General features: G+C 42.8%; 1 protein-coding gene across 1 annotated transcript in view; it reads right to left on the reverse strand.

The window, feature by feature from the left end:
• Positions 1-14,227, reverse strand: part of ubr1 (ubiquitin protein ligase E3 component n-recognin 1) — a 180,683-nt gene that overhangs the window by 134,653 nt on the left and 31,803 nt on the right. Inside the window, exon 5 of the mRNA XM_052030365.1 lies at positions 814-944. Coding sequence (XP_051886325.1) covers positions 814-944 — 131 coding nt within the window. The remainder of the gene's footprint in view (positions 1-813; positions 945-14,227) is intronic.

Raw genomic sequence — 14,227 nt, forward strand, 5'->3', positions numbered from 1 at the left:
TTATGAGAGGATTTGCGTTTAGCAGTAAAGAACTCTGGAGCAATAAGCAACGTGACCTGGAAGGACTAAGCTGGGTGAGCAGCATCTGTAGGAGGAAAGGAATTGTCGACGTTTTGGTTCGAAATCCTGCATCAGGACTCGTCAACAATTCCTTTCCTCCCACAGATGCTGCTTGACCCGCTGAGTTCTTCCAGCAGATTGTTTGTTGCTCCAGATTCCAGCATCCGCAGTCTCTTATGTCTCCAGCAAAGAACACTTACTGCAATTGTATAGGCCCTTGGTAAGATCACATTTGGGGAGTATTGTGCATAATTTTGTTCCCTTACCTGTGCAAAAGAAGAAATGAGGTGAAGATTCACTAGAGTGGTTTTAGGGATAGCCTTACAACCTTGCCCAATGAGAACCTGAATAGACTATGTATTTAGAAGAATGAGAATAATTCCCCTGGTTGAGGAGTCTAGAACTAGGGGTCACAGTCTCAGAATAAGGCCATTTATGACTGAGATGAGGAAAAATTTCTTCACTCAGAGTGTGGTGAATCTTTGGCATCCTCTACCTCGGAGGGCTGTAGAAGTTCAATCATTGGGTTCATTCAAGTCAGATTGATAGATTTCTGGATATTAAGGAAATAAAAGGATATGGGGATAGGGCAGGAAAATGAAATTGAAGTAGATCATTAGACGTGATTTTGATGAAGAACAAACAGGCACAAAGATTTGGATGGCCAACTTTTGCTCCCAATTCTCAGGTTCTTAGATTTTCATATTAATCATCAGCATGTTAATGGTAAAATGGATACTTCCCTTTGCATACCTTGGTTGTAGTCCTGGAGGCAGCTCTTTGTCCTCTGTCCAAATCAGCATGTCCACAATATACATGAATATAATAGTGAACAATTCCTGGGCTCGTTCAGCCACACCGACGGGTAACTGGCTTGCAGGATTCTATGGAAACACAAATCCAGTATTTAGAATGAACATAACTGTGAACAATCTCTACCTTTGTACAAGAACCCCAACACAATTCATTTTCCATGACAAAATGGTTTTTGTGGACCAGTTGATTACAGAACCTTTAAAATACAAAAAGCATTACAGCTTACAGAAGCTCCCACTTCCAATTCATCTTGGGACTCTCTGCCACGTGATGGTACTTTTCTTTCACTACCTGCCTGCTTCACATTTATGCTGATACTTGGGTTGATTTGCACTCTAATTTCCTCGCTGACACTTTTGCCTTCTTCTGATCGCTCACCAACACACTGTGTTTCTCTACTATACACTAACACTTGCTGCTTTCACTTCCAACTGTGCTGCTACTTCCTCCTCTGTCAATAGCACACCAGTGTTATTGTTCCTCTAAATGAACACCTTTGCTCCTGCCATCCAACACTGGTGCTGCAGCTGCTACACCTCTTCCAACTGCACCTTATTGTCTACCTGCACTGCACTTGCTCTGTAACTGTAACACTATATTCTGCATTGTTTTCCTTTTTACTACCTCAAAGTACTACGTATGGAATGATCTGCCTGAATGGCACGTGAACAAAAGCTTTTCATTGTATCTCAGTACATGTGACAATAATAAACAAATTTCATTTCCAACTGTGCACAAGACTATTTCTACTGCTCCTCTTCCAAATGCACATTAGCAGTCCTGTCTCCTCCTCCATTACAGATACTATTTCTCCACCTTCAAATGAGGTTGAGAGGGGATTTAAAAAAAAGCAGTGGTGGCAATATTCGTTCAAGAAACAATCACACTTGTGAGAAGGAGTAACAAGTCAGGATGATCATCAAAAGAGGCTAGAGGAGTATAAACAAACAAATGCATTGAGGAATCACATTGTACCTTAAGTCTCCAAACAATTCAAGGGAAAGGAGAAAATAAGGGGGCAAGTTTCTGGCAACTGCAAAAACACTTGGGTAGTAATAGTGGGCGATTTCAATTATCCTAATATCAGCTGGGATACAGATAGTATAAAAGTGCAGTGGGCACACAATTCCTGCATTGCATGCAGGAATGCAGAATGTAGCACAATCTTTTTATTTGGTGGGGGGAAAGAGGCGGGTCAATTATGTATTTAATTTTAAGAAATTAAGCCAGACAGTTGGAAGGAGTTATCAACGGTGGGGCAGATTTCTGGCAGTCATCTAAATTCAATTTAGCACAGTTATGGAAATGAACAAAGACAAAAATTGAAGTACGGGTCCGAAATTGGGGGAAGCACTATTTTACTAGGCAGAGAAATGATTTAGTGAAAGTAGACCAGAACCAACTGCTTGAAGGTACATCAGTCTTGGAGCAATGAGAAGAATTCAAAGAGATTTAAGGGGGTCCAAGTAAACATGTTCTCACAAGGAAAAATGGTGGAACTGACATAGCTAGAGCTTCCTGGATGGCAGTGTGTTGTACGTAGGATAAAGCAAAAATAGAAAGCCTATGTCAGACATCAAGAGATTAATGCTGCATAAAACCTTGAAGAGAATAGAAAGTGCAGGAATGAAAATAGAAAAGAAAATCCAAAGATGTTTTCTAAATACATAAAGAAAAAGAGGATATCCAAGGGAAGAGTGGAGCCTATTAGGGACCGATGAGCTAACCTCTATGTGGAGGCACATGTGGCTAAGGTTCTTAATGAATACTAAGTAACTGTCCTCACAAAAGCAGGACTGGTGATGGTATTGTAATTGAGGTGAACAAGTGCATCAGATGGAATAACTGGAGCAAGAGCGAGATATCTTAGCCCCATTTAGCTTTAGCATTTTCTTTTCTGTTCTTCATAAAGAAAGAGATCTGGGATACAAATTAAATTATTGACGGCAGCTCGTTCAGCATCAGATACAGTCAGAACATAAGATGTGACATCCAGCACACTATTTGGGATCTGCTTTTCATCTGTACCTCATGAGATTAGTTTCAGGTCACAGTGAGCACATTTTCTGTGGGCACCAAGTTCAATCCGCTGGATTAAAACAGCAGCCATGTCACATGCCACACAAACTATGGACAAAAGTAGATCAGTTCTGCAGTCTCAGCTCAACTCCTACCAGGCTAATTAGCCTTGATAAGCAAGTTGATGGGAAAATCTGCACACTTGCATCACATTCCATGATAACAATCCGCAAACCACAAAACAAACAAAAATCACTAACTCAAAACATTTATCATTTTTCTCTCCACAAATGCTGCCCGAGCTGCTGAGTGTTTCCAGCACTTAAGATTTCCAGCAACTGAAGTATTGCAGTTCTGAACACAAAGGTGCTCATTATCAGTTTGTGCCTCTTGGGACCCTTCCAGATGGCTGTGAGAGCTGGGTCAAAGATTGAACAACTTTCACTTTTGCTTTCTCAGAAAAAAACTTGGTCACTCAGGACCAACGATCATGACGAACAACAAAATCTTGAGCAAACTGGTTTACATTCTATGCAGATTCTGCTAGGGCACATGGAGCGCATACCTCGAGACCATCCAACAAAGGGTATGCTTATAGTCAATTCAAGACTATGTGACATAGAGGTCTGTCAAAGATTTGATAAGGCTGCGAGATCAAGCAAGGCATCAAGAAATTCTACATTCTCACTGATAAGTGCCAAGTCTGAGAAGCTGAGTCGAAGCTGGAGCAGTCACTTCAAACAGCAACCAGGCAGCCTAGACTAAACTCTGAACCCTGCAGAAATGCCAGAAAGCAGAATATGCTCCAGCCTCCCTGGTGATTGGGCCTGCATTCTCCGTGGAAAGTTTCCCACTTGCACTTTGGGTTTTTTGACACCACTGACCTTGCTGCAAATCCTTTCTGTCAGATGTTGACCTTCTCAAATCCATTGATTATGTCCTGCTCTCCTTCACCATCACTTACCTCACTTCCTCCAATGGTTTAAAACTATCACTCTGCTTCTCCAACAGATAACACAGAGCAGAAATTCCCTCCAGTTAAATATTGGGAAGACCTCATCATAAACTCCACCTCCTATCCACCAATTCCATCTGCCCATCCATGTGTCTGGCAACTATCTGAAACTGAACCAGGGGAGGTTCACAACTCTGCATAGTTCCAAAACTATCCTCTTTTGTCAGGGCACAGTTCTATTATTTTATTTATTAATTTTTCATGATGTGAGCATTGCTGGCAAGGTTAACATTTATTTGTCCATCTCTAACTGCACTAAAGGTGCTGGTGGGGATGAGCAGCCCTCTTGAATAGTTGCAGATCTTCTGATAAAAGTGCTCCCACAGTGTTTCCCTGGCAGCTCATTCCATATACTCACCACCCTCTGCGTGAAAAAGTTTCTCCTCAGGTCCCTTTTAAATCTGTCCCCTCTTCACCCTAAATCTACGCCCCCTAGTTTTGGGCTCCCTAACCCTGGGGAAAAGACTGTTACCATCCACTCTCATAATTTTAAATACTTCTTCAAGATCACCCCTCATTCTCTTACATTCCAGGGAATAAAGAACTAGCCTGACCAACTTCTCCCTATAACTCAGGCCCTCTAGTCCTGGCAACATCCTCATAAATCTCTTCTGCACTCTTTCCAGTTTAACCATGTCTTTCCTATAACAGGGTGACCAAAACCATACATAGTACTCCAGGTGCAGCCTCACCAATGACTTATACAACTGCAACATACTGTCCCAACTCCTACACTCAATAACCTGACTGATGAAGACCAGCATGCGAAATGTCTTTTTCACCACCCTGTCAACCTATGATGCCACTTTCAACAAACTATGCACTTATACTCCTAGGTGCCTCTGTTCCATTAACACTCCCTACTGCCTTACCATTCATAGTACAAGTCCTATGCTGGCTTGACCTTCCAATATGCATCACTTCATATATCTGAATTGAAATCCATTTGTCACTCCTCGATCCACTTCCCTTACTGATTGAGATCCCCCGTAATCTACGATAACCTTCTTCCCTATCAATAACACCTCCTAATTTCATGTCATCTACAAACTTGCTGATCAAGCCTCGTGCACTCGCATCCAAATCATTTATATAAATATTAAATGCCCCACAAGGCTGCGTCCTCAGCCCTCTACTCTACTCCCTATACACTCACGACTGTGTGGCCAGATTCTGCTCTAATTCCATCTACAAGTTTGCAGATGATACCACTGTTGTAGGCCGTATCTCAAACAGCGATGAGTCGGAGTACAGGACGGAGATAGAGAGCTTAGTGGAATGGTGTCATGACAACAACCTTGCCCTCAATGTCAACAAAACAGAAGAGCTGGTCATTGACTTCAGGAAAGGGGGCGGTGTACATGCACCTGTCTACATCGATGATGCTGAGGTTGAGAGGGTTGAGAGCTTCAAGTTCCTGGGTGTGATCATCACCAACAGCCCGTCCTGAACAAATCACGCAGATGCCACGGCCAAGAAAGCTCACCAGCGTCTCTACTTCCTCAGGAGGCTAAAGAAATTTGGTTTGTCCCCTTTGACTCTCACCAACTTTTACTGATGCACCACAGAAAGCATCCTATCTGGATGTATCACAGCTTGGTACGACAACTGCTCTGCCCAGGACCGCAAGAAGCTGCAGAGAGTTGTGGACACAGCCCAGCGCATCACGGACACCAGTCTCCCCTCCTTGGACTCTGTCTTTACCTCTCGTTGTCTCGGTGTAGCAGCCAACATAATCAAGGATCCCACCCACCCGGGACATTCTCTCTTCTCTCCTCTTCCATCGGGTAGGAGATACAGGTGCCTGAGGGCACATACCACCAGATTTAAGGACAGCTTCTACCCCACTCTGATAAGACTATTGAACGGTTCCCTTATACAATGAGATGGACTGTGACCTCACGATCTACCTTGTTGTGACCTTGCACCTTATTGCACTGCATTTTCTCTGTAGCTGTGACACTTTACTCTGTACTGTTATTGTTTTTACCTGTACTACCTCAATGCACTCCGTACTAACCCAATGTAACTGCACTGTGTAATGAATTGACCTGTACAATCGGTTTGTAAGACAAGTTTTTCACTGTACCTCGGTACAAGTGACAATAATAAACCAATACAAGTATACCAACACCGACACCTGCGGCACACTGGCCTCCATTCCAGGAAACAACCTTGACCACAACCCTCTATTTCCTACCTCCGAGCCAATTTTAAATTCACCTAACTGGCTCTCTCTGGATTTCATGGGGCCCAACCTTCCAGACCAGCCTACCACACGGTAGGCCAAATAGACAAAGTCCACTGTCCAATCCTCATCTGCCCTTTTGGTCACCTCTTCAAAAAAAACTCCAGAAGGTTCATCAAGCACGACTTTCCACGCACAAAGCCGTGCTGACGCCTCCTAACCAGACTGTCTATGCAAATGCTGTTGCTCCTGCCCCTCAGAAGTCCCTCCAGTAACTTCCCCATTACTGACGTCACACTGACTGGCCTGTAGTTCCCTGGCTCATCCTTGCTACCCCTCCTAAACAGCAGAACAACAATCTTTGGGAAGTTCACTACTGGCCAACGATGAAGCAGAGATCTCCGCAAGGGCCTCCGCAATTTCTTCTCTTACCTCCCACAAAGTCCGAGGATGCATTCAGTCAGGCACTGGGGATTTATCCACCTTAGTGCACTATAAGGCTGCAAATACCTCCTCCCTGGTAATATGAATGTCCTCTAAAACATCTCCACTTATTTCCCTTATCTCTTGATCAACCATGATTTTCTCTTCAGGAGAAATATTCGTTAAAAATCTCTCCCACCTCCTGTGGCTCGAGACATAGGCAGCCCTGCTAATCTCTAAGGGGACCTACTCTCTCCCTAGCCACCCTTTTACTCTTAATAAAGCTAATAGAACCTTTTGGGATTTTCCTTAACCTTGCCTGCCAGATCCATCACATACCCTCTCTTTGCCCTCCTGATTTTCCTTGCAAGTGTTTTCTTATTCTTTTTATGGTCATCAAGGGATTCACTCATCCCTGACCTCCTAAACCCAATGTATGCTCCCTTCTTTTTCTTGACCAGAGCCTCAATATCTCTCGTCAGCCAAGGTTCTCTAAACTTACCAGGTTTATCCTTCACCCTAACAGGAACATGCTGCCCCTGGACTCTTGATATCACACTCTTAAAAGCCTCCCATCTGCCATTCATTCCTTTCCCTTCAAACAGGCTCTCCCAATTGACCTCTGCTAGATCCTGCCTAATTTCTCCAGAATTAGCCCTAACCCGTGTTCCTGTCCTATCCTTTTCCATCACCATCTTAAAACTAATAGAACTATGGTTACTGGAGCCAAAATGCTTCCTGACTACCACTTCAGTTACTTGCTCTAACCTCCTCCCTAAGAGGAGGTCCAGTCTTGCACCTTCCTAGCAGGGCCCTCTATACATTGACTCCGGAAACTTTCCTGGTCACATTTCAAAATTTCTCCCCATCCACCAGAGTGACCCTCCCCTTTTTGTTTCTAAGTTCTACCCATATGGCCTCACTGGACAATCCCCCAAGAACGTCATCTCTAAGCACTGCTGTTACGTCCTCCCTTATCAAAAAGACAACACCATCTCCTCACTTACCTATACCTCTGTCATGCCTGTAGCATCTGTACCCTGGAACATTGAGCTGCCAGTCCTGCCCTTCTCTCAGCTATGTTTCCGTTATGGGTATTACATGCCAGTCGCCAGAGCAAATTGCTCATTTCCTTCTGAGTTCGTCTGCCTCACCTGTTAAGTCTTGTGCATCAAAATAAATGCAGTTTAACTGAGTATTCTTTCCCTCCCTTGACTGTGCCCCTAGCTATCCTGATAACTGAACTTGCTCTCACTGGCTACTGCTTTAACCCATGACTTGCTCCCGCTCAGAGTCCCCCCCCACCACCCCCACCCCGCCAATCTACTTTAAAACTTCCCATATAGCACTTGCAAATTTCCCTGCAAGGATGTTGGTCCTTCTCCGGTTTGAGTGCAACCTGTCCCTCTTGCATAGGTCACTTCTACCCCAGAAGAGACTCCAATGGTCCAAAAACCTGAATCCCTATCCCCTGCACCAGCTCCTCAGCCACAAATTCATCTGGCCTATCTATTTCTGACCTCGCTGGCCTGTGGCACCAGGAGTAATCCAGAGATCACTACCCTCGAGGTCCTGCTTCTTAACTTCTTACCTAACTTCCCAAACTCATTTTGCAGGACCTCATCCCTTGTTCTACTTAAGTCGTTTGTACTAACGTGTACAGTGATCTCCAGCTGTTCACCCTGTCCCTCGAGAATGTTCTGCAACAGCTCAGAGACATCTTGACCCTGGCACCAGGGAGGCAACACACCATCCTGGTGTCTCTTCTGCAACCACAAAATCTCCTGTCTGCCCCTCTGACTATCGAGTCTCCTATCACTATCGCCCTGTCTGACTGCACCCTTTCCCTCAGAGCCGGTCACAGTGCCAGAGACCTGACTGCTGCTGCTAGCCACTGAAAGATCATTCCCTTCACGCACCTCCCCAACCCCCCCAAAACAGTGTCCAAAGAGATCTACCTGTTAGTGAGGGGAATGACCACAGGGGACCCCTGCACTATCTGTCTACTCCCCTTACTTTTCCTGGTGGCCACCCATCTATCTGAAGCCTGTACCTTGGGCTTGACCAGCTCAGTAAAAGTCTCATCTATGATGCTGTCAACTGCAAAGTCTCTGTAAATTACCATTTTACACTACAATCATTGTGCACTGGTGGTGGAGAGAATATTTAGCATGAGTGATGAGCATCCCAATCAAGTGGGCTGCTCTGACTGGTTGGTGTCAAGTTGGTGTTGGACTTGTACTCATCCAGACAAATGTAGAGTCTGCCATTACATTCCTGACTTGTGTATTATAGATGCTGGAAAGACTTTGAGGTGTTGGGTGGTGAGTCACACCCATAGCTTATCCAGTGCCTGATTTGCTCTTGTAACCATAATATTTGTGGCTGGCTCAGCTGAATTGCTGCTCAATGGATGATGATGATAATAGGGGACTCAATGGTAATGAAATTGAAAACTTATGAAGGGTTGTTAGACTCTTGCTTGATGGAGATGGTCACTACCTAAGCTACTTCATGGCTCAAATGTTACTTGCCATTTATCAGCTCATTCTGACACCATCTAGATCTTGCTGCACACTGTTATGGATTGCTTCGTTTGCTGAGGAGTTGCAGATGGAATCGAACTTGGTGCATCCAGTGAACTTCCCACCTTCTGGGCTTAGGCTGGAAGGAAGATCATTGACAAAGCAACCAAAAAGGATTGAGCCTCAGTTATTGAATCCTGGGGCTGGGATGCTTAACTAATACCCACAAATGTCTTTCTCTATTCAAAGTGTTATCTGACCTGTTGAGTACTTCCTTTTATTTTAAATTTGCAGCTTATTGCTTTAATTAGATCACATCACTTCCCTAACCATCTTTTGCATGGAGTTAAGGGAAATATGACTGCATTTATTGCAAAATGATAAGCAATGCATTGACCAACTGAATTCCAAGGAACACACAAACCTGAATAAAACTGCATCAAGACTGACATCTGTCAAAAGATTGCCATTGATAAGCATTCACATCGTAACACCATCTGCATGAACTCAGAAATGTTCACTTGACATTTCCACTCCTGGAAATGTTCCAGGAAAATCTGATTCAATTGTTTTCAACACGCATCTCCAGTTTATTTCAGAGCTGCATTTAACTCTTTTTTCCTCTGGAACATTGCCAATTTCTCACAAAAAAGGAAGCAAGGAAAAAAAAAACCTGGTGCTACATGGACAACAACAAACCTGAAACCATACAAAAACTTAATTATTGCCAATTAATATTCCTATCAGACTACTCTACCAACTCTCCATTGCAGAATAAGCTTCAATCCAAAATCAAAGCCATTCTTTTGAGTAGAATTCAAAGAAAATGCAGAAGTTACCAGACAGCATTATCCCCTTCTATCATCCACCACAATTTATGCCTCGTCACTGCAGATTTTTTTTTGATTACATCTTCCGATATGTTTCTGTATTAGAGGTGCTATAAAAATGCACATTCTTGGATGTCAGACAGGAATCCAATGCAATGGGGTTGCGGGGGTGAGGTAAGGAAACAACTGAGCTGTTGACATAGATGCTTGTTGAGTGGGACATCATGTGTAGAATTGCCATTTTTCTATTTAGTTATTTCAGTAATCTGGGAAGCAGCAACCAGATAGATTGAAACACTGATACAGATAGTGGGACTCATTAGGCATTTGGAAGTTCGCATACATCAGATACACAGTGAATTTCCCTCCTGGTGGTTCCAGCTGCAGAAGCACTTGTCCATTTGCAATAATCAACTTAACCTTATCTGCAACAGATACCAGCAAAAAGATGTTCTATTGAAGGATGAGATGTATGTGACTTAATATTTTGCAAGATGTTGAGATGTTAACACTTGGTTAGAGGTAAGTTTTAAGCTGCATCTTACAATAGATAAAGATCTGGCGAAGGGCTTCCAGAGCCGACAGTTAAGGAGATTGAAGGGACAACCACAATAGCAGTGGAATTAACAACAGGTTAGAATTTGTAAAAAAAATATGATTTATTCATTCACACATTGGCCTTTCCTATTGCACCTACATCATTTAACGTGTAGTCTTAAAACTGTTTTAGAATAACTTTAGTCCAAGTGGTGAAATTATGTAAGGAGTTCCACGTTTTGACATGATGATGAAGGAACTGGGATAAGGCTTCAAATATGAACAGATGTGACTTGGAGTTTAGAGACAGTCTTCTTCCCACATGCATTTCATCTTTGTTCTTCAAAGTAGAGGTCACAGATTAAGAAAGTACAGATTAAGCAATCTTGGTTAAATTGTTAGATGGCACACATAACAGATACGTTGTATTACTGATGGAGGAGGGGAATATTTAATGGGGTGCCAATTAAGCAGGCTACTTTTTCCATAAAAAGCTTAAGTTTTTCATGCTTTGCTGCGGAACATTCCTGAATTATGTCTTGTCAATAGGGGAAAGGCTTGAGGGAGTCAAGAAGAGAGTTGCATGTATGTGTAATTTTTCACTCCACGCTGTACTTCACTGTATCAGTGGGTCCGTCTTGCTGTGGGACAGGACCTACTCAAGGATCGTGACGAGAGTCTGAGACAATTTGAGGTATGGTCTCACAGCAATGTCAAATCTATTCTGTGCAACAGTTCTCTCAATTTATCAAGATATTTGGAAGATGACTATGTAGGGTTGAGTGGCATCTATGCATTTGCAAAGTCCAAAACTCGTCCCTTAGACAATGGCTGATAGTTTTCCAGTTTTTTTTCCTTATAGCTTTTCATGGTACAGGCAGCCCCCAGGCTACAACAGAGTTTCACTCCTTGACACCATAAATCGGAAATGAACAGTGTGTGGGAGAGGATCACAGAAAAGGCTGTGGCATAAGTGCAAGCTGGTGCAGGAAGAGTAGCCACCAGCTGGCCTCATTGACTTGGTGAGCAAGCAAGTCTGCTCAGTGCTCCCAGCTCTGCTCAGCTCAAAACAGCCCCTGACTGTTGCAGCTTGATGTGGTGAGAGAAGGCACGTGGAAATGCTCCGTTCCCACCCTGCAGAAAGTGCCTGCTGCCTGCAGTAGCCGGCAAATCCATCCTCATCCATCCCACCGATCTCCCAAATACTTGTTTGTATGTGATGTCCATAAATCGGGAGACTGTAACCTGGGAAGAGCCTGTGGTTTTGACACAACTGAACTTGCAGTTTTGAGTCAACCACATTGCTGATAGTCTAGAGTCTGAAAACACCAGGTAAGTTTGCCTTTCCAAATCAGATGGGTTTTCATGATATTCTCTTGTTTCAATGACGATTATTAATATTATGTCTTTAATTAACCAAATTTCAATTTCTTAGCCCTTATTTTTGCCGGATCTGAAGGCTGAATGAGCTGACCCTCTGCACCCAACAGGATCCAGCAGATTACAGCAGGTTCCCACAAAGTAGGTCTCTGGCCTCGTATTTGAGGCTCATATTTGAAGTTAAGGGGGTTCAGCTTGTCACTGAACATTAACAATCTTCTACAGATGTACTATTTATAGTATCCTGACTGGCTGCATCATGGTCTGGTATGGCAATCTGAATGCACAGGAACGCAACTTGCTGCAGAGAGTAGTGGAGTCAGCTCAATACATCCTGGGCACATCCCTCCCCACCATTGGTAGTATATACAGGAGGCACTGCCTCAAGAAGACAACATCCATCATCAAAGATCCCCACCATCTGGGCCATGCCATCTCCTAGCAGCTACCACCTGGAAGGATGTACAGAAACCTTAGGTCCCACGCCACCAGGTTCAAAAACAGCTACTTTCCTTCAACCATTCGGTTCTTGAACCAACTGGCACAACCCTAATCACTACAATTTAGCAAAACTATGACTACTTTGATCACTTTACAATAAAATGGAATTTCTCTATTCTAATTGTGTTCTTTCTTGTAAAAACTGTTTAACTTATGTTCTTCTTGTGAATGCTGCTTATATAATGCTATGTGCCTGTGATGCTGCTGCAAGTAAGATTTTCATTGCACCTGTGCATACATGTGCATGGACATATGACAATAAACTCAAATTTGACAGCTCACAAGCAATCACTGGTTACATGAAGGAGTTATTTTTCAAATGTCTCTGATAGAAACATTCAAAGACTATTTAAATACATTTAAGTCATTTAAAATATCAAAAATGTATTAAGGCATGAACAATTTAAAAATATTAAATAAGTTACCCATTTACCATTTCCCCACAGGGTGGGTGACCCCACCCCAGTTAGTGGGTGGTCATGCATATGCTTGTCCTGTCTGGTATAAAGACAAGGGATGGACATGATGCATCCAGATCTTTTCTTCAGCAAATGATTTCTCCAACACTTGACATGTTGATGGGAATGTGTGAGAATAACCCCAGCATCTTCCCTGTTAACCCCCTTTTGTCTGCTTCAGTGATCCCACTGATGGTGGTTGTGATATGGGGAGGCCAAAAGACCCATTTCTGTGCCCTATGACTGACTCTATTGATCAGTCTTGTCTCTTTAGGTCACTGGTGCAGACCACTAGATTATCTCTCCAGTAAGAGAACTATGCTATCATAACCCTGAGGTGTTAGAGAGGGAAGGATCAAATCCATAAATTTGATCCATGACAATTAGAACTTTAAAATTTGGTCAGTACTTCAGCAGAAAATGGTCAGAAACATTCTTTCAAATCTGAGCCTGCAGAGATCCCTTGCGGTTGTGTCTGATCTCTTTTGCAAGCTTTCTTTCTTTTAATGGGTGACTGATGAGTTTGATCACAGAGTCTTGACGTATTAGACAGTGTTACAGGTTCGATGACAGGATTAAGCTACCATGCTATAAAACAATCTGTTCTTTTTATTCTCATGTTTATCTGCAATAAATACAAGATGATCTTCCTCAAATTATAGTTGTTCCTCCTCTAGCAAGTCTTCACCAGATAGCCACATTGCCTTGAAGCATTTCTTTTAGCTTTCCTGTTTCCTTTCTCCAATGGTGAGTTGGGTGTGCAGCAATCATTTTAGTAGGCATGTTTTAGGTATCTGCATAGTTGCTCACTCCACCTCAACTGATCCTAGATTATCAGATCGTCCATGAGGACATTCATAGCCATACAGGAGAAGTATCACACAAGGGATTATTGAACAAAATTACAGTGCATGATACTGGGTGATAATATACTGGTGTAGATAAAGAATTGGTTATGCAAGATAGTTGGAAATAAATGAGTCATATTTGGATTGGGAGACTTTGAGTAGTGGCCTCAGTACTGGGGCCCCCAGCTGTTCCAAATTATTGATACCAATTGCAAAGAGTGTAATATTTCCAAGTTTTCTGATGATACCAAACTAGACAACTGTATGGACTGCAAGAGGGGTGCAGCAACTTGAGAGAGATATGGATAGGTTAAGCGAGTAGGCAACGACACGGCAGATGGAATATAATGCAGAAAAGTGTGAGGTCCTCCACTTTGGCAGAAAAAAAGAAACTATTTAAGTGGTGAGAGCTTGAAAGGTGTTCTGAGCTTATATAGTACTTGAATCACTGAAAATTAGCATGTAGGTGCAAAAAGCAATTATAAAAGGCAAATGGTGTTTTGGCTTTTACTGTAGAAGGACTTGAGTAAAGGAATAGGGATGTCTTACTCCAATTATACTGAACTCTAGTGAGACAGAAATATTATGTAGAGATATGATCTCCTTACCAAAGCAAGAATATACTTG

The sequence above is a fragment of the Pristis pectinata genome, chromosome 1 (assembly GCF_009764475.1).
Source record: "Pristis pectinata isolate sPriPec2 chromosome 1, sPriPec2.1.pri, whole genome shotgun sequence".
Lineage (NCBI taxonomy): Eukaryota > Metazoa > Chordata > Chondrichthyes > Rhinopristiformes > Pristidae > Pristis > Pristis pectinata.